Genomic DNA, 19047 nt, shown 5'->3' with positions numbered 1-19047 from the left:
ATGTGTGTGTATATTTATGTGTATGTGTGTACACGCAATTTCTATGCATAGCATTGTTGTCATATATTTAGTATTCTGTATTCCGTAATATTTTGCATTGTACTTCGGAATTTCTGCCGAACTACTTACGCATATTAGTCTCTGTATATAGCATTACTGTACGTGCATCTTCCGACTTGTACTGCGCTAAACATCTCATGGCTTATGTTCGTTGCCTATATGTTCATGGCTTATGTTTCTTTATTCATGTCCACGTTGCTTGCCATGTATTAGGGAGGCTCGGGTTCTCCTCAAGTGACAAAACGTCACTTTTCTCCCGAGCCTGCCCTCATCCTTGGGATGAAATAAAATTGAATTGAATTGAATTGAATTAAAATTGAATTGAATTGAAAGGTCGAAAAAATAAGAAAATTCAGCAACAGTCATTCATTACTGTTCCAGACAGCGCACCCCTCACGACCTAATTAAACTGTCATAAGCAAACAAAAAACTGCACCGCCTTTGGCCCGGGTGAGGATTGAACTCACGACCTTCAGATTATGAGCCTGACGCGCTGCCTACTGCGCTTCCGAGGCGGACAGGTGTCACTGGAAAACACAACAGGTATCAAAAGTTCCCACAAGTTAAAGATCAAAAAGTAAGAAAACTCAGCAACAGTCATTCATTACTGCTTCAGACAGCGCACCCCTAACGACCTATTTAAACTCTCATAAGCAAACAAAGAACTGCACCACCTTTGCCCCGGGTGAGGATTGAACTCACGACCTTCAGATTATGAAACTGACGCGCTGCCCACTGCGCTACCGAGGCGGACAGGTGTCATTGGGAAACACAACCAGTATCAATAGTTCCCACAAGTTAAAAATTGAAAAAGTAAGAAAACTCAGCAACAGTCATTTATTACTGCTCCAGACAGCGCACCCCTCACGACCTAATTAAACTCTTATAAGCAAACAAAACATCTGCACCGCCTTTGCCCCGGGTGAGGATTGAACTCACGACCTTCAGAATATGAGACTGACGTGCTGCCTACTGGGCTACCGAGGCGGACAGGGGTGACTGGCAAACGCAACCGGTATCATTCGTTTCCACAAATTAAAGGTCGAAAAAATAAGAAAATTCAGCAACAGTCATTCATTACTGTTCCAGACAGCGCACCCCTCACGACCTTATTAAACTCTCATAAGCAAACAAAAAAACTGCATCGACATTGGCCCGCCTTAGGATTGAACTCACGACCTTCAGATTATGAGACTGACGCGCTGCCTACTGCACTACCGAGGCGGACAGGTTACACTGGGAAACACAACCGGTATCAATAGTTCCCACAAGTTAAAGGTCAAAAAAGTAAGAAAACTCAGCAGCAGTCATTCATTACTGCTCCAGACAGCGCACCCCTCACGACATAATTAAACTCTCATAAGCAAACAAAAAACTTCAGCGCCTTTGCCCCGGGTGAGGATTGAACTCACGACCTTGAGATTATAAGACTGACGCGCCGCCTACTGCGCTACCGAGGCGGACTGGTGTCACTGGGAAACACAACCGGTATCAATAGTTCCCACAAGTTAAAGGTCGAAAAAGTAAGACAACTCAGCAACAGTCATTCATTACTGCTCCAGACAGCAGCCCCTTCACGACCTAATTAAACTCTCAGAAGCAAAGAAACCATATTCACCGCCTTTGCCCCGGGAGAGGATTGAACTCACGATCTTCAGATTACGAGACTGACGCGCTGCCTACTGCGCTACCGACGCGGACAGGGGTCACTGGGAAACGCAACCGGTATCATTAGTTCCCACAAATTAAAGGTGGAAAAAGTAAGAAAACTGAGCAACAGTCATAATTTACTGCTCCAGACAGTGCACCCCTCACGACCTAATTAAACTCTCATGAGCAAACAAAAAATCTGCAACAAATTTGCCCCGGGTGAGGATTGAACTCACGACCTTCAGATTATGAGACTGACGCGCTGCCTACTGCGCTACCGAGGCTTTTTTTTTTTTTTCTTTATTGCCGGCTTCGCACAAAAGAAATACAATTTACGATCACTTTTAAACAAGTTTAAAAAACACCAGCCTGGCTGTGACTGGTTTCATTTAAAACTGCTTCATTGTAGCCAACACATTCAACAACGACACCCATTCGGGTCTTTCTTCTCTGGAAGATAACACGTCTCTTATGTATACAATACTTTCCGTGAAGTATTCGTGCGCACATCGGGCATCTTTATCTACGTGTCTTACTGCCATTCTATTTCGCCACACGCTGTGAAGCACAAGCAACATAAACATATCATAAGGCACACCATCCTCATTTTCTACAGCCAAGAATCTAATACCGTGTGGTGTGATAGGCAAGTCCTTTTTCAAAGTACGCTGCAGAATGTCCCACAGAAAAACAGCATCCCAGCAATCAAGAAAAATGTGGTTGACAGTCTCGGGTTTCTTACAGATAAGGCAGTCCATCGGCCACGGAACAAAGAAACCCTTTTCTTGTAACCATGGTTTTACGGGCAATGTTCCGCTGTGCAGCTGAAAAAAAAATGTCTTTGCACTTGCGCGTACGGTCATCATTTTCACTCTCTTCAATACGTCACGTTCAGCACCAACCTGGTATACTGATCTGTAGATAGGCTGAGGCAGCATTACGTCACGTAAATCTCTGTAAAGACGTTTTCTCTTTACAACAGATAAATATTCCATTGAAAATCTCACTTTCAGTATTTCATATGCCATTATAACTTCTCTTAAATATCCGCGTAGGTTACATTTCACAGACATACTTGATACCACATAATCAGGAATCTTATTAGAAAGTACAATTTGTAGAAATGTTCTCACAAACGGGTTACATTGGTCGCGTAAAAAAATATATCTAGACACAATTTGCTTGAGGAAGAGGTGAGCCAATCCTAAACCACCATTTCTTAGTGAATGAAATAAGTTTGTTCGACTCGTACGCTCCCAAACCGACCCCCAAACAAACACAGCTAAGACTCGATGCAATTTCTGCACATTTGCTCTTGACATAAAGAGGAACTGCAGAACATACCATACTTTGCAAACAATGAACCAATTGCATGCAGTCGCTCTAGAAAACATAGAAAGTTCCCTACCACCCCAGTTTCTTGTCTTCTCGCGAGTGCTCTCACATATCTCTTTCCAGTAATCATCCGTGTCTTTGTAATGCTGGAGGGGTACTCCGAGATACTTCGTCGGTACAAGTGACCAGTTCATATTTGCAAAGTTTTGTGGGGTGGTCTCCCAAGAACCATGCCACAAGCCTAGGCATTTGTCCCAGTTTACTGCACTGCCTGTCATCTTGCAAAAATAGGCCACATGACGTATCACTTCACTGACACTTTCCTTATCGCGACAAAACACGGCAATATCGTCGGCATATGTTAGCATTTTAACTTCACTGTTCATTAGCTGATACCCTTTTATTGTTTCATTGCTAATAATCTTCATGCAGAAAGGTTCCATATATATTGCAAATAATAAAGCCGAAATGGGATCACCTTGCCGCACACCGTTTGTCACTTGAAAGCTTTCAGTAAGTCGCCCATTAATTACAATACTCGTAAAGCACTCTCTATATGCCATTTTTACCCCGTCCAAAATGACAGACCCTACATTAACATATTCTAGTATCAAAAAAAGGATATCATGATTTACACGGTCAAAGGCTTTTTCCAGATCTAATTGCAACATTGCAACCTTGCTACCAAACACATCGCAACTCTCCAGCACGCTTCTCGCTACATGAACATTTGTGTTTATTGTGCGTCCTTTTATACCACAAGTCTGGTGTGGTCCAACTAGTATTTTCATCATCCTTTGCAACCTGCCTGCAAGAACCTTCATAAACACTTTATAATCTGTGTTGGCTAAACTGATTGGTCGGTACGACTTGACGGACAATAATTTTTTGGGGTCGTCAGTTTTCGGTATGAGTATTACGTGCGTCTTTTTAAATGAGCCGGGCAGAACCTTTAATCTTAAAGCCTCCGTGAAGACACGATGTAAGGCAACAGAAATAACAACTTTAAAAGTCTTGTACAATGCGGCACCAAATCCATCAGGTCCCGGTGCTTTGCCAGCCGCTAGGTCGTCAATAGCCTTTTCTATTTCGGACACTTCAATCGCTATCTCCAGCTGCTCTCTCTCGTTATCAGAGAGCTTTGGTATCAAATGCAGAAACTGAGCCTCAAACCCTTCCTCTGCCTTCACTTTTCGGCCAAGTAAGCCTCGGAAATAGTCAACAAATACTTGCTCAATTGCTGTCGCTTCACGTACAATACCGCTATCAGTTGCAATCGCTTTGATTTCATTTCGCTTGGCGTATCTTTTTTCATCCCCAAGTGCACGCTTTGTTGGTGTTTCGTCGAGAGATAATTTATCTGCACGTGCCCTTATCACCGCACCTCTATATTTTTCAATGTCAATTGCCTCCAATTGGTTTTTTAAATGCCTTATTTCTTTTGTGTACTTTCCTGGCATTTTACTTTCTAGACTCAATGCGAAGTCTAACTGACATTGCAAATCTTTTTCTTTTTCCTTTTTGGCTCTATGTAACACACCGGATCTTTCTATGGCTTTCATCTTTGTTACCTCCTTAAAACGCTCCCAGGCTTCAATCACGTTCGCTTGAGGCTCAGCTAACATTTTGTTAATGGAATCCTGCACAGCTTCAACGAACAATTCATCTTTTAATAATAAGTCGTTTAATTTCCACACGTCCCAGTTAAAGCGTGTCTTCTTCTGTTTATACCCTATAGTGAACATTACTAAACTGTGGTCACTGAAAGACACACTTTTTACTTCATAATTCGAACATACTCGCATTAACTCTACTGACACATAGGCTCTGTCTAGCCTCGCATGGCTTTCGTTCTGAAAGTGTGTGAAGTGCTCTTCTGCAGAAAGCACATCACCAACATCTTCGAGATGACAATCTTGTACAATAGTACAGAGTAGCGCTGCACTTTGGTCTTTTATGGCTGCTTTTTTTGCTCTGTCCTGAGGGTTGCAAACACAATTAAAGTCGCCGAGCATAATGACAATCCTGCCACAACTAAGAAAAGTCTGTAAATTCTCAAACAATAATTTACGCTCAACTTCTTTGTTCGGTGCGTAAACACAGACAACTCGCCATTTTTTATTATTATATGTAAAATCGCAAACTATGAATCTCCCAGTGCTAGACACAGTTACAGTCTCCTCAACTATACCAATAGAATTTTTAAGGAACAGTGCACAACCCGCCGACATTCCAACGGCATGAGACACACACACATCGTACCGGGCTCTAAAAGGGGACACCATTCGGTCAGTCTGATCTTGCCCTTCAACTTTTGTTTCCTGAATGGCAATAACATCGAGATCACGTTCAAGCATCAAACGACTTAATTGATACTGCCTTCGTCGAGCGGCAAGTCCCCTGACATTGAGAGTCGCAACTCTCAATTCTGCTTCGACGCTCATAGCCATTAGGACGTGAATGGCCATCCCAGCCACATGGTTCTCACCTCTGATACTCCTTTATCACCATCAGGTCCAAGGTTCGATATGGTCTGATAGGTCCCCTTTCTTTTGATCACAAAAGTAGAGCGCCGCGCACGTTTCACGCAGCACATTATGCACACTTCACCACTGCACTCCATTTGTTGGTGCTGCCGCCGGGTCAATACTTGTGTCACTTAAACCAGACCCCCACCTTACGGGGGCTTTTGATCTGCCGGGGGCCCCGCTGAAGGCCCCTTCTGTTGATAATCTGTCGGTCGCTGATGCAGTGTCTGCTGATTCGGCACTGGTTGCTGCTGCGGCGGTTGTGTCTGTTGCACCTGGGTTGGTGGGAGGTTCTCGGCTATTCGACGTTCGCTGAGGATGTTAGGTGCCGGTCTACGGCGCACGTTCATCGCCTTGGCCGGTGGTTCCTCCACTTCTTTCGTTGTAGCAGCCTTCTTGCCTTCCGCCTCTTCCCTGGGCCTTTTACATGTATTTGACGTGTCCATGTTTTCCGGCATTTCTTCCTGTGCTGCGAGCGCCGTTATATCTTGTGTGTTCCTCGTGGATTGCACGTCTTTTGTAGGACCCTTGTCTTTGTTAAACGTCGTCTCAGCACCTGTGGGGCGTGGCGTGAGGGGCGTCAACTTGGGTTTCGGTTCCTCCCGACGCGCCCCTATCAGCTCTTCTGCTTCAGCCTCGTCCATGTGATGCTCGGAAAGTTCTTCGCTTCCCGCGGGCCCTGCTACACTTGCATATGTTCTCATACAGCCGCTCTCATTATGCCCAAAACGCCGACACACTGTACAACGTGGGGCTCGGCAATCCCTCCTAATATGACCTGTTCCGCGGCAACGCAGGCATAGCGGTGCTCTTCCTGCGACGACAACTAGCGTGAGGTCTCCGGCAATCCGCAACTGATGTGGGAGGTCATCCACCGTGAGGCCAGCTTTGAGCCTGATGCTCACCACTCGCGTCGAAGAGCCTTTGTCCGTGCATCCATACACGCGCCAGCGCTCTCGCACTATTTCGTTCACCTTGCCATAAGGAGCCAACGCTGCCCTCACCTCGTCGTCAGGAACGTTAAACAATAGCCAGTGTATCTTCAGCTTCGTATCCTGGTGGTTAGGGTCGATAGTGATACAGCGCTGGTTCTTCACCACAATGTCCCCAGCAGCGAGTATTCTCTTCTTGCCCTCCTCGTCCTTGAAAGTGATGGCCCAAACATGATTCATTTGGTACGCCCCCAAGGCAGCAACCTCGGGGAGCAAAGCCAAACGAATAAGAGCGTCCCTGAAATCCTCAACGCGATACGGCCTCGCCTTGATATCGGCGTGCAAAAAAACAGTATGCAGCGTTGAATCATTTGATGGCAGTCGGGGCAAAATAATCTGATAATCCTGTGACGATTCGTCCATGTTCCTGGTACCACGGCCGGGCTGGGCCGCTGATGCCGCTCCGATATCGCCGGAGCTCATGCCGCCACGTCCGTACACTACGGTGGCCGGAAGTGGAATCGCGCTACCGAGGCGAACAGGTGTCACTGGGAAACACAACCGGTATCAATCGTTCCCACATGTTAAAGGTCGAAAAAGTAAGAAAACTCAGCAACAGTCATTCATTACTGCTCAGGACAGCGCACCCATCACGACCTAATTAAACTCTCATAGGCAAACAAAAAATCTGCACCGCCATTGCCCCGGGTGTGGATTGAACTCACGATCTTCAGATTATGAGACTGAAGCGCCTCCTACTGCGCTACCGAGGCGGACTGGTGTCACTGGGAAACACAACCGGTATCAATAGTTCCCACAAGTTAAAGGTCGAAAAAGTAAGAAAACTCAGCAACAGTCATTCATTACTGCACCAGACAGCGCACCCTTCACGACCTAATTAAACTCTCATAAGCAAACAAAACAACTACACCGCCTTTGCCCCGGGTGAGGATGGAACTCACGACCTTCAGATTATGAGACTGACGCGCTGCCTACTCCGCTACCGAGGCGGACAGGGGTCACTGCGAAACGCAACCGGTATCATTAGTTCCCACAAATTAAAGGTGGAAAAAGTAAGAAAACTGAGCAACAGTCATTTATTACTCCTCCAGACAGTGCACCCCTCACGACCTAATTAAACTCTCATGAGCAAACAAAAAATCTGCAACAAATTTGCCCCGGGTGAGGATTGAACTCACGACCTTCAGATTATGAGACTGACGCGCTGCCTACTGCGCTACCGAGGCGAACAGGTGTCACTGGGAAACACAACCGGTATCAATCCTTCCCACATGTTAAAGGTCGAAAAAGTAAGAAAACTCAGCAACAGTCATTCATTACTGCTCAGGACAGCGCACCCCTCACGACCTAATTAAACTCTCATAGGCAAACAAAAAATCTGCACCGCCATTGCCCCGGGTGTGGATTGAACTCACGATCTTCAGATTATGAGACTGAGCGCCGCCTACTGCGCTACCGAGGTGGACTGGTGTCACTGGGAAACACAACCGGTATCAATAGTTCCCACAAGTTAAAGGTCGAAAAAGTAAGAAAACTCAGCAACAGTCATTCATTACTGCACCAGACAGCGCACCCTTCACGACCTAATTAAACTCTCATAAGCAAACAAAACAACTACACCGCCTTTGCCCCGGGTGAGGATGGAACTCACGACCTTCAGATTATGAGACTGACGCGCTGCCTACTGCGCTACCGAGGCGGACAGGGGTCACTGCGAAACGCAACCGGTATCATTAGTTCCCACAAAATAAAGGTCGAAAAAGTAAGAAAACCGAGCAACAGAAATTCCTTACTGCTCCACACAGTGCACCCATCACGACCTAACTAAACTCTCATAAGCAAACAAAAAATCTGCACCGCCTTTGCCCCTGTGAGGATTGAACTCACGACCTTCAGATCATGAGACTGACGCGCTGCCTACTGCGCTACCGAGGCAGACAGGAGTCCCTGACAAACGCAACCGGTATCATTAGTTCCCACAAACAAAAAGGTGGAAAAGTAAGAAAACTGAGTAACAGTCATTTATTACTGCTCTAGACAGTGCACCCCTTATGACCTAATTAAACTCTCATGAGCAAACAAAAAATCTGCACCAAAGTTGCCCCGGGTGAGGATTGAACTCACGACCTTCAGATTATGAGACTGACGCGCTGCCTAGTGCGCTTCCGAGGCAGACAGGGGTCACTGGGAAACGCAACCGGTATCATTAGTTCCCACAAACTATAGGTCGAAAAAGTAAGAAAACCGAGCAACAGTCATTCAATACTGCTCCAGACAGCGCACCCCTCACGACCCAATAAATCTCTCATAGGAAAACAAAAAAATCTGCAACACCTTTGCCCCGGGTGGGGATTGAACTCACGACCTTCAGAATATGAGACAGACGTGCTGCCTTTGCACTACCGAGGCGGACAGGGGTCACTGGGAAACACAACCGGTATCATTAGTTCCTACAAATTAAGGTCGAAAAAGTAAGAAAACTAAGCAACAGTCATTCATTACTGCTCCAGACAGCGCACCCTTCACGACATAATTAAACTCTCATAAACAAACAAAAAAACTTCACCGCCTTTGCCCCGGGTGAGGATTGAACTCACGACCTTCAGAATATGAGACTGACGCGCTGCCTACTGCGCTACCGAGGCAGACTGGGGTCACTGGGAAACGCAACTGGTATCATTAGTTCCCACAAACTAAAGGTTGAAAAAATAAGAAAACCGAGCAACTGTCATTCATTACTGCTCCTGACAGCGCACTCCTCACGACCTAATTAAACTGTCATAAGCAAACAAAAAACTGCACCGCCTTTGGACCGGGTGAGGATTGAACTCACGACCTTCAGATTATGAGCCTGACGCGCTGCCTACTGCGCTACCGAGGCGGACAGGTGTCACTGGAAAACACAACAGGTATCAATAGTTCCTACAAGTTAAAGGTGAAAAAGTAAGAAAACTCAGCAACAGTCATTCATTACTGCTTCAGACAGCGCACCCCTCACGACCTAATTAAACTCTCATAAGCAAACAAAGAACTGCACCACCTTTGCCCCGGGTGAGGATTGAACTCACGACCTTCAGATTATGAAACTGACGCGCTGCCTACTGCGCTACCGAGGCGAACAGGTGTCACTGGGAAACACAACCAGTATCAATTGTTCCCACATGTTAAAGGTCGAAAAAGTAAGAAAACTCAGCAACAGTCATTCATTACTGCTCAGGACAGCGCACCCCTCACGACCTAATTAAACTCTCATAGGCAAACAAAAAATCTGCACCGCCATTGCCCCGGGTGTGGATTGAACTCACGATCTTCAGATTATGAGACTGAGCGCCGCCTACTGCGCTACCGAGGCGGACTGGTGTCACTGGGAAACACAACCGGTATCAATAGTTCCCACAAGTTAAAGGTCGAAAAAGTAAGAAAACTCAGCAACAGTCATTCATTACTGCACCAGACAGCGCACCCTTCACGACCTAATTAAACTCTCATAAGCAAACAAAACAACTACACCGCCTTGGCCCCGGGTGAGGATGGAACTCACGACCTTCAGATTATGAGACTGACGCGCTGCCTACTGCGCTACCGAGGCGGACAGGGGTCACTGCGAAACGCAACCGGTATCATTAGTTCCCACAAATTAAAGGTCGAAAAAGTAAGAAAACCGAGCAACAGAAATTCATTACTGCTCCACACAGTGCACCCCTCACGACCTAACTAAACTCTCATAAGCAAACAAAAAATCTGCACCGCCTTTGCCCCTGTGAGGATTGAACTCACGACCTTCAGATCATGAGACTGACGCGCTGCCTACTGCGCTACCGAGGCAGACAGGAGTCCCTGACAAACGCAACCGGTATCATTAGTTCCCACAAACAAAAAGGTGGAAAAGTAAGAAAACTGAGCAACAGTCATTTATTACTGCTCTAAACAGTGCACCCCTTATGACCTAATTAAACTCTCATGAGCAAACAAAAAATCTGCACCAAAGTTGCCCCGGGTGAGGATTGAACTCACGACCTTCAGATTATGAGACTGACGCGCTGCCTAGTGCGCTTCCGAGGCAGACAGGGGTCACTGGGAAACGCAACCGGTATCATTAGTTCCCACAAACTATAGGTCGAAAAAGTAAGAAAACCGAGCAACAGTCATTCATTACTGCTCCAGACAGCGCACCCCTCACGACCCAATAAATCTCTCATAGGAAAACAAAAAAATCTGCAACACCTTTGCCCCGGGTGGAGATTGAACTCACGACCTTCAGATTATGAGACAGACGTGCTGCCTTTGCACTACAGAGGCGGACAGGGGTCACTGGGAAACACAACCGGTATCATTAGTTCCTACAAATTAAAGGTCGAAAAAGTAAGAAAACTAAGCAACAGTCATTCATTACTGCTCCAGACAGCGCACCCTTCACGACATAATTAAACTCTCATAAACAAACAAAAAAACTTCACTGCCTTTGCCCCGGGTGAGGATTGAACTCACGACCTTCAGAATATGAGACTGACGCGCTGCCTACTGCGCTACCGAGGCAGACTGGGGTCACTGGGAAACGCAACCGGTATCATTAGTTCCCACAAATTAAAGGTTGCAAAAATAAGAAAACCGAGCAACTGTCATTCATTACTGCTCCTGACAGCGCACTCCTCACGACCTAATTAAACTGTCATAAGCAAACAAAAAACTGCACCGCCTTTGGCCTGGGTGAGAATTGAACTCACGACCTTCAGATTATGAAACTGACGCGCTGCCTACTGCGCTACCGAGGCGGACAGGTGTCATTGGGAAACACAACCAGTATCAATTGTTCCCACAGGTTAAAAATTGAAAAAGTAAGAAAACTCAGCAACAGTCATTCATTACTGCTCCAGACAGCACACCCCTCACGACCTAATTAAACTCTTATAAGCAAACAAATATCTGCACCACCTTTCCCCCGGGTGAGGATTGAACTCACGACCTTCAGATTATGAGCCTGACGCGCTGCCTACTGCGCTACCGAGGCGGACAGGTGTCACTGGAAAACACAACAGGTATCAATAGTTCCTACAAGTTAAAGGTCGAAAAAGTAAGAAAACTCAGCAACAGTCATTCATTACTGCTTCAGACAGCGCACCCCTCACGACCTAATTAAACTCTCATAAGCAAACAAAGAACTGCACCACCTTTGCCCCGGGTGAGGATTGAACTCACGACCTTCAGATTATGAGACTGACGCGCTGCCTACTGCACTACCGAGGCGGACAGGTGACACTGGGAAACACAACCGGTATCAATAGTTCCCACAAGTTAAAGGTCGAAAAAGTAAGAAAACTCAGCAGCAGTCATTCATTACTGCTCCAGACAGCGCACCCCTCACGACCTAATTAATCTCTCATAAGCAAACAAAAAATTTCAGCGCCTTTGCCCCGATGAGGATTGAACTCACGACCTTGAGATTATGAGACTGACGCGCTGCCTACTGCACTACCGAGGCGGACAGGTGACACTGGGAAACACAACCGGTATCAATAGTTCCCACAAGTTAAAGGTCGAAAAAGTAAGAAAACTCAGCAGCAGTCATTCATTACTGCTCCAGACAGCGCACCCCTCACGACCTAATTAAACTCTCATAAGCAAACAAAAAACTTCAGCGCCTTTGCCCCGGGTGAGGATTGAACTCACGACCTTAAGATTATGAGACTGACGCGCTGCCTACTGCGCTACCGACGCGGACAGGGGTCACTGGGAAACGCAACCGGTATCATTAGTTCCCACAAATTAAAGGTGGAAAACGTAAGAAAACTGAGCAACAGTCATTTATTACTGCTCCAGACAGTGCACCCTTCACGACCTAATTAAACTCTCATGAGCAAACAAAAAATCTGCAACAAATTTGCCCCGGGTGAGGATTGAACTCACGACCTTCAGATTATGAGACGGACGTGCTGCCTACTGCGCTACCGAGGCGAACAGGCGTCACTGGGAAACACAACAGGTATCAATCGTTCCCACATGTTAAAGGTCGAAAAAGTAAGAAAACTCAGCAACAGTCATTCATTACTGCTCAGGACAGCGCACCCCTCAAGACCTAATTAAACTCTCATAGGCAAACAAAAAATCTGCACCGCCATTGCCCTGGGTGTGGATTGAACTCACGATCTTCAGACTATGAGACTGAAGCGCCGCCTACTGGGCTACCGAGGCGGACTGGTGTCACTGGGAAACACAACCGGTATCAATAGTTCCCACAAGTTAAAGGTCGAAAAAGTAAGAAAACTCAGCAACAGTCATTCATTACTGCACCAGACAGCGCACCCTTCACGACCTAATTAAACTCTCATAAGCAAACAAAACTACTACACCGCCTTTGCCCCGGGTGAGGATGGAACTCACGACCTTCAGATTCTGAGACTGACGCGCTGCCTACTGCGCTACCGAGGCGGACAGGGGTCACTGCGAAACGCAACCGGTATCATTAGTTCCCACAAATTAAAGGTCGAAAAAGTAAGAAAACCGAGCAACAGTAATTCATTACTGCTCCACACAGTGCACCCCTCACGACCTAATTAAATTCTCATAAGCAAACAAAAAATCTGCACCGCCTTTGCCCCTGTGAGGATTGAACTCACGACCTTCAGATTATGAGACTGACGCGCTGCCTACTGCGCTACCGAGGCAGACAGGAGTCCCTGGCAAACGCAACCGGTATCATTAGTTCCCACAAAAAAAAGGTGGAAAAAGTAAGAAAACTGAGCAACAGTCATTTATTACTGCTCCAGACAGTGCACCCCTCATGAGCTAATTAAACTCTCATGAGCAAACTAAAAATCTGCACCAAAGTTGCCCCGGGTGAGGATTGAACTCACGACCTTCAGATTATGAGACTGACGCGCTGCCTAGTGCACTTCCGGGCAGACAGGGGTCACTGGGAAACGCAACCGGTATCATTAGTTCCCACAAACTATAGGTCGAAAAAGTAAGAAAACTCAGCAACAGTCATTCATTACTGCTCCAAACAGCGCACCCTTCAACACCTAATTAAACTCTCATAAGCAAAGAAACCAACTACACCGCCTTTGCCCCGGGTGAGGATGGAACTCACGACCTTAAGATTATGAGACTGACGCGCTGCCTACTGCGCTACCGAGGCGGACAGGGGTCACTGCGAAACGCAACCGGTATCATTAGTTCCCACAAATTAAAGGTCGAAAAAGTAGGAAAACCGAGCAACAGTCATTCATTACTTCTCCAGACAGTGCACCCCTCACGACCTAATTAAACTCTCATAAGCAAACAAAACATATTCACCGCCTTTGCCCCGGGAGAGGATTGAACTCACGACCTTCAGATTACGAGAATGACGCGCTGCCTACTGCGCTACCGACGCTGACAGGGGTCACAGCGAAACGCAACTGGTATCATTCGTTTCCACAAGTTAAAAATTGAAACAGTAAGAAAACCGAGCAACAGTCATTTATTACTGCTCCAGACAGCGCACCCCTCACGACCTAATTAAACTCTCATAAGCAAACAAAAAATGTGTACCGCCTTTACCCTGGGTGTGGATTGAACTCACGATCTTCAGATTAGGAGACTGACGCGCTGCCTACTGCGCTACCGAGGCGGACAGGGGTCACTGGGAAACACAACCGGTATCAATAGTTTCCACAAGTTAAAAATTGAAAAGAAAACCGAGCAACTGTGATTCATTACTGCTTCTGACAGCGCACTCCTCACGACCTAAATAAACTCTCATAAGCAAACAAAAAACTGCACCGCCTTTGGCCCGGGTGAGAATTGAACTCACGACCTTCAGATTATGAGACTGACGCGCTGCCTACTGCGCTACCGAGGCGGACAGGTGTCACTGGGAACCACAACCGGTATCAATAGTTCCCTCAAGTTAAAGGTCGAAAAAGTAAGAAAACTCGGCAACAGTCTTTCATTACTGCTCAAGACAGCGCACCCTTCACGACCTAACTAAACGCTCATAAACAAACAAAAAAACTTCACCGCCTTTGCCCCGGGTGAGGATTGAACTCACGACCTTCAGAATATGACACTGACGCGCTGCCTACTGCGCTACCGAGGCGGACAGGGGTCACTGGGAAACGCAACCGGTATCATTCGTTTCCACATATAAAGGTCGAAAAACTAAGAAAACTGGGCAACAGTCATTCATTACTGCTCCAGACAGTGCACCCCTCACGACCTAATTAAACTCTCATAAGCAAACAAAACATCTGCACCGCCTCACCCCAGGTGAGGATTGAACTCACGACCTTCAGAACATGAGACTGACGTGCTGCCTTCTGCACTACCGAGGCGGACAGGGGTCACTAGGAAACGCAACCGGCATCATTCGTTTCGACAAATGAAAGGTCGAAAAAATAAGAAAATTCAGCAACAGTCATTCATTACTGTTCCAGACAGCGCACCCCTCACGACCTAATTAAACTCTCATAAGCAAACAAAAAAAAACTGCATCGATATTGGCCCGCCTTAGGATTGAACTCACGACCTGCAGATTATGAGACTGAAGCGCCGCCTACTGCGCTACCGAGGCGGACTGGTGTCACTGGGAAACACAACTGGTATCAATAGTTCCCACAAGTTAAAGGTCGAAAAAGTAGGAAAACTCAGCAGCAGTCATTCATTACTGCTCCAGACAGCGCACCCCTCACGACCTAATTAAACTCTCATAAGCAAACAAAAAACTTCAGCACCTTTGCCCCGGGTGAGGATTGAACTCACGACCTTCAGATTATGAGACTGACGCGCTGCCTACTGCGCTACCGAGGCGGACAGGGGTCACTGGGAAACACAACTGGTATCAATAGTTCCCACAAGTTAAAAATTGAAACAGTAAGAAAACCGAGCAACAGTCTTTCATTACTGCTCCAGACAGCGCACCCCTCACGACCTAATTAAACTCTCATAAGCAAACACAAAATCTGTACCGCCTTTACCCTGGGTGTGGATTGAACTCACGACCTTCAGATTATGAGACTGACGCGCTGCCTACTGCGCTTCCGAGGCGGACAGGTGTCACTGGGAAACACAACCGGTATCAATAGTTCCCCCAAGTTAAAGGTCGAAAAAGTAGGAAAACTCAGCAACAGTCATTCATTACTGCTCCAGACAGCGCACCTCTCACGACCTAAATAAACCCTCATAAGCAAACAAAAAACCTGCACCGCCTTTGCCCTGGTGAGGATTGAACTCACGACCTTCAGATTATGAGACTGACGCGCTGCTTAATCGCTACCGAGGCAGACAGGGGTCACTGGGAAACGCAACCGGTATCATTAGTTCCCACAAGTTAAAGGTCGAAAAAGTAAGAAAACTCAGCAACAGTCATTCATTACTGCTCCACACAGCGCACCCTTCACGACCTAATTAAACTCTCATAAGCAAACAAAACATCCGCACCACCTTTGCCCCGGGTGAGGATTGAACTCACGACCTTCAGATTATTCGACTTACGCGCTGCCTACTGCGCTACCGAGGCGGACAGGTGTCACTGGGAAACACAACCGGTATCAATAGTTCCCACAAGTTAAAGGTCGAAAAAGTAAGAAAACTCAGCAACAGTCATTCATTACTGCTCCAGACAGTGCACCCCTCACGACCTAATTAAACTCTCATAAGCAAACAAAACATCTGCACCACCTTTGCCCCTGGGGAGGATTGAACTCACGACCTTCAGATTATGAGACTGACGCGCTGCCTACTGCGCTACCGAGGCGGACAGGGGTCACTGGGAAACAGAACCGGTATCACTAGTTCCCACATGTTAAAGGTCGAAAAAGTAAGAATACTCCGCAACAGTCATTCATTACTGCTCAGGACATCGCACCCCTCACAACCTAATTAAACTCTCTTAGGCAAACAAAAAATCTTCACCGCCTTTGCCCCGGGTGTTGATTGAACTCACGACCTTCAGATTATGAGACCGAAGCGCCGCCTACTGCGCTACCGAGGCGGACTGGTGTCACTGGGAAACACAACCGGTATCAATAGTTCCCACAAGTTAAAGGTCAAAAAAATAAAAAAACTCAGCAACAGTCATTCATTACTGCTCCAGACAGCGCACCCTTCACGACCTAATTAAACTCTCATGAGCAAACAAAAAATCTGCACCGCCTTTGCCCCGGGTGAGGATTGAACTCACGACCTTCAGATTATGAGACCGAAGCGCCGCCTACTGCGCTACCGAGGCGGACTGTTGTCACTGGGAAACACAACCGGTATCAATAGTTCCCACAAGTTAAAGGTCAAAAAAATAAAAAAACTCAGCAACAGTCATTCATTACTGCTCCAGACAGCGCACCCTTCACGACCTAATTAAACTCTCATGAGCAAACAAAAAATCTGCACCGCCTTTGCCCCGGGTGAGGATTGAACTCACGACCTTCAGATTATGAGACTGACGCGCTGCCTACTGCGCTACCGAGGCTGACAGGGGTCACAGCGAAACGCAACTGGTATCATTCGTTTCCACAAGTTAAAAATTGAAACAGTAAGAAAACCGAGCAACAGTCATTTATTACTGCTCCAGACAGCGCACCCCTCACGACCTAATTAAACTCTCATAAGCAAACAAAAAATGTGTACCGCCTTTACCCTGGGTGTGTATTGAACTCACGACCTTCAGATTATGAGACTGACGCGCTGCCTACTGCGCTTCCGAGGAGGACAGGTGTCTCTGGGAAACACAACCGGTATCAATAGTTCCCACAAGTTAAAAATTGAAAAATTAAGAAAACCGAGCAACTGTCGTTCATTACTGCTCCTGACAGCGCACTCCTCACGACCTAATTAAACTCTCATAAGCAAACAAAAAACTGCACCGCCTTTGGCCCGGGTGAGAATTGAACTCACGACCTTCAGATTATGAGACTGACGCGCTGCCTACTGCGCTACCGGGGCGGACAGGTGTCACTGGGAAACACAACCGGTATCAATAGTTCCCTCAAGTTAAAGGTCGAAAAAGTAAGAAAACTCGGCAACAGTCATTCACTACTGCTCCAGACAGCGCATCCTTCACGACCTAATTAAACTCTCATAAACAAACAAAAAAACTTCACCGCCTTTGCCCCGGGTGAGGATTGAACTCACGACCTTCAGAATATGAGACTGACGCGCTGCCTACTGCGCTACCGAGGCAGACTGGGGTCACTAGGAAACGCAACCGGTATCATTCGTTTCGACAAATGAAAGGTCGAAAAAATAAGAAAATTCAGCAACAGTCATTCATTACTGTTCCAGACAGCGCACCCCTCACGACCTAATTAAACTCTCATAAGCAAACAAAAAAAACTGCATCGATATTGGCCCGCCTTAGGATTGAACTCACGACCTTCAGATTATGAGACTGAAGCGCCACCTACTGCGCTACATAGGCGGACTGGTGTCACTGGGAAACACAACCGGTATCAATAGTTCCCACAAGTTAAAGGACGAAAAAATAAAAAAAACTCAGCAACAGTCATTCATTACTGCTCCAGACAGTGCACCCTTCACGACCTAATTAAACTCTCATAATCAAACAAAACGACTACACCGCCTTTGCCCCGGTTGAGGATGGAACTCACAACCTTCAGATTATGAGACTGACGCGCTGCCTACTGCGCTACAGAGGCTGACAGGGGTCACTGCGAAACGCAACCGGTATCATTCGTTTCCACAAAATAAAGGTCGAAAAAATAAGAAAATTCAGCAACAGTCATTCATTACTGTTCCAGACAGCGCACCGCTCACGACCTAATTAAACTCTCATAAGCAAACAAAAAAACTGCATCGACATTGGCCCGCCTTAGGATTGAACTCACGACCTTCAGATTATGAGACTGATGCGCTGCCTACTGCACTACCGAGGCGGACAGGAGACACTGGGAAACACAACCGGTATCAATAATTCCCACAAGTTAAAGGTCGAAAAAGTAGGAAAACTCAGCAGCAGTCATTCATTACTGCTCCAGACAGCGCACCCCTCACGACCTAATTAAACTCTCATAAGCAAACAAAAAACTTCAGCACATTTGCCCCGGGTGAGGATTGAACTCACGACCTTCAGATTATGAGACTGACGCGCTGCCTACTGCGCTACCGAGGCGGACAGGGGTCACTGGGAAACACAACTGGTATCAATAGTTCCCACAAGTTAAAAATTGAAACAGTAAGAAAACCGAGCAACAGTCATTCATTACTGCTCCAGACAGTGCACCCCTCACGACCTAATTAAACTCTCATAAGCAAACAAAACATCTGCACCGCCTTTGCCCCGGGTGAGGATTGAACTCACGACCTTCAGAATATGAGACTGACGTGCTGCCTACTGCACTACCGAGGCGGACAGGGGTCACTAGGAAACGCAACCGGTATCAATAGTTCCCTCAAGTAAAGGTCGAAAAAGTAAGAAAACTCAGCAACCGTCATTCATTACTGCTCCAGACAGCGCACCCCTCACGACCTAATAAAACTCTTATAAGCAAACAAATATCTGCACCACCTTTCCCCCGGGTGAGGATCGA

At 46.6% G+C, this 19047-nt stretch overlaps 1 protein-coding gene and 23 non-coding genes across 24 annotated transcripts; all 24 read right to left on the bottom strand.

Moving 5' to 3' along the window:
- Nucleotides 1-737: 737 nt before the first annotated feature.
- TRNAM-CAU (transfer RNA methionine (anticodon CAU)) lies at nt 738-810 on the bottom strand. The gene has a single exon. It is a non-coding gene; the product is annotated as a tRNA-Met (tRNA).
- Nucleotides 811-1447: 637 nt separating this feature from the next.
- TRNAI-UAU (transfer RNA isoleucine (anticodon UAU)) lies at nt 1448-1520 on the bottom strand. The gene has a single exon. It is a non-coding gene; the product is annotated as a tRNA-Ile (tRNA).
- A 401-nt stretch (nt 1521-1921) lies between these two features.
- On the bottom strand, nt 1922-1994 carry TRNAM-CAU (transfer RNA methionine (anticodon CAU)). The gene has a single exon. It is a non-coding gene; the product is annotated as a tRNA-Met (tRNA).
- A 3728-nt stretch (nt 1995-5722) lies between these two features.
- Nucleotides 5723-6988, bottom strand: LOC142803115 (uncharacterized). Its single transcript, XM_075888219.1, has one exon. The coding sequence runs from the start codon at nt 6986-6988 to the stop codon at nt 5723-5725; it is 1266 nt and encodes a 421-aa protein (XP_075744334.1).
- Nucleotides 6989-7679: 691 nt separating this feature from the next.
- Nucleotides 7680-7752, bottom strand: TRNAM-CAU (transfer RNA methionine (anticodon CAU)). The gene has a single exon. It is a non-coding gene; the product is annotated as a tRNA-Met (tRNA).
- Nucleotides 7753-8152: 400 nt separating this feature from the next.
- TRNAM-CAU (transfer RNA methionine (anticodon CAU)) lies at nt 8153-8225 on the bottom strand. Its single transcript has one exon. It is a non-coding gene; the product is annotated as a tRNA-Met (tRNA).
- Nucleotides 8226-9098: 873 nt separating this feature from the next.
- TRNAM-CAU (transfer RNA methionine (anticodon CAU)) lies at nt 9099-9171 on the bottom strand. The gene has a single exon. It is a non-coding gene; the product is annotated as a tRNA-Met (tRNA).
- A 398-nt stretch (nt 9172-9569) lies between these two features.
- Nucleotides 9570-9642, bottom strand: TRNAM-CAU (transfer RNA methionine (anticodon CAU)). Its single transcript has one exon. It is a non-coding gene; the product is annotated as a tRNA-Met (tRNA).
- Nucleotides 9643-10042: 400 nt separating this feature from the next.
- On the bottom strand, nt 10043-10115 carry TRNAM-CAU (transfer RNA methionine (anticodon CAU)). The gene has a single exon. It is a non-coding gene; the product is annotated as a tRNA-Met (tRNA).
- An 874-nt stretch (nt 10116-10989) lies between these two features.
- On the bottom strand, nt 10990-11062 carry TRNAM-CAU (transfer RNA methionine (anticodon CAU)). The gene has a single exon. It is a non-coding gene; the product is annotated as a tRNA-Met (tRNA).
- A 399-nt stretch (nt 11063-11461) lies between these two features.
- Nucleotides 11462-11534, bottom strand: TRNAM-CAU (transfer RNA methionine (anticodon CAU)). The gene has a single exon. It is a non-coding gene; the product is annotated as a tRNA-Met (tRNA).
- Nucleotides 11535-11697: 163 nt separating this feature from the next.
- TRNAM-CAU (transfer RNA methionine (anticodon CAU)) lies at nt 11698-11770 on the bottom strand. Its single transcript has one exon. It is a non-coding gene; the product is annotated as a tRNA-Met (tRNA).
- A 398-nt stretch (nt 11771-12168) lies between these two features.
- TRNAM-CAU (transfer RNA methionine (anticodon CAU)) lies at nt 12169-12241 on the bottom strand. The gene has a single exon. It is a non-coding gene; the product is annotated as a tRNA-Met (tRNA).
- A 638-nt stretch (nt 12242-12879) lies between these two features.
- Nucleotides 12880-12952, bottom strand: TRNAL-CAG (transfer RNA leucine (anticodon CAG)). The gene has a single exon. It is a non-coding gene; the product is annotated as a tRNA-Leu (tRNA).
- A 636-nt stretch (nt 12953-13588) lies between these two features.
- Nucleotides 13589-13661, bottom strand: TRNAM-CAU (transfer RNA methionine (anticodon CAU)). Its single transcript has one exon. It is a non-coding gene; the product is annotated as a tRNA-Met (tRNA).
- Nucleotides 13662-14293: 632 nt separating this feature from the next.
- Nucleotides 14294-14366, bottom strand: TRNAM-CAU (transfer RNA methionine (anticodon CAU)). The gene has a single exon. It is a non-coding gene; the product is annotated as a tRNA-Met (tRNA).
- Nucleotides 14367-14530: 164 nt separating this feature from the next.
- Nucleotides 14531-14603, bottom strand: TRNAM-CAU (transfer RNA methionine (anticodon CAU)). Its single transcript has one exon. It is a non-coding gene; the product is annotated as a tRNA-Met (tRNA).
- A 637-nt stretch (nt 14604-15240) lies between these two features.
- On the bottom strand, nt 15241-15313 carry TRNAM-CAU (transfer RNA methionine (anticodon CAU)). The gene has a single exon. It is a non-coding gene; the product is annotated as a tRNA-Met (tRNA).
- A 636-nt stretch (nt 15314-15949) lies between these two features.
- TRNAI-AAU (transfer RNA isoleucine (anticodon AAU)) lies at nt 15950-16022 on the bottom strand. The gene has a single exon. It is a non-coding gene; the product is annotated as a tRNA-Ile (tRNA).
- An 875-nt stretch (nt 16023-16897) lies between these two features.
- On the bottom strand, nt 16898-16970 carry TRNAM-CAU (transfer RNA methionine (anticodon CAU)). Its single transcript has one exon. It is a non-coding gene; the product is annotated as a tRNA-Met (tRNA).
- Nucleotides 16971-17370: 400 nt separating this feature from the next.
- On the bottom strand, nt 17371-17443 carry TRNAM-CAU (transfer RNA methionine (anticodon CAU)). Its single transcript has one exon. It is a non-coding gene; the product is annotated as a tRNA-Met (tRNA).
- Nucleotides 17444-17607: 164 nt separating this feature from the next.
- Nucleotides 17608-17680, bottom strand: TRNAM-CAU (transfer RNA methionine (anticodon CAU)). The gene has a single exon. It is a non-coding gene; the product is annotated as a tRNA-Met (tRNA).
- An 876-nt stretch (nt 17681-18556) lies between these two features.
- Nucleotides 18557-18629, bottom strand: TRNAM-CAU (transfer RNA methionine (anticodon CAU)). The gene has a single exon. It is a non-coding gene; the product is annotated as a tRNA-Met (tRNA).
- Nucleotides 18630-18793: 164 nt separating this feature from the next.
- TRNAM-CAU (transfer RNA methionine (anticodon CAU)) lies at nt 18794-18866 on the bottom strand. The gene has a single exon. It is a non-coding gene; the product is annotated as a tRNA-Met (tRNA).
- Nucleotides 18867-19047: the final 181 nt, after the last annotated feature.

This window comes from Rhipicephalus microplus, chromosome 3 (assembly GCF_043290135.1).
Source record: "Rhipicephalus microplus isolate Deutch F79 chromosome 3, USDA_Rmic, whole genome shotgun sequence".
NCBI lineage: Eukaryota > Metazoa > Arthropoda > Arachnida > Ixodida > Ixodidae > Rhipicephalus > Rhipicephalus microplus.
The sequence above is the reverse complement of the archived record's forward strand: the minus strand, read 5'-3'. Positions and strand labels throughout refer to the sequence as shown.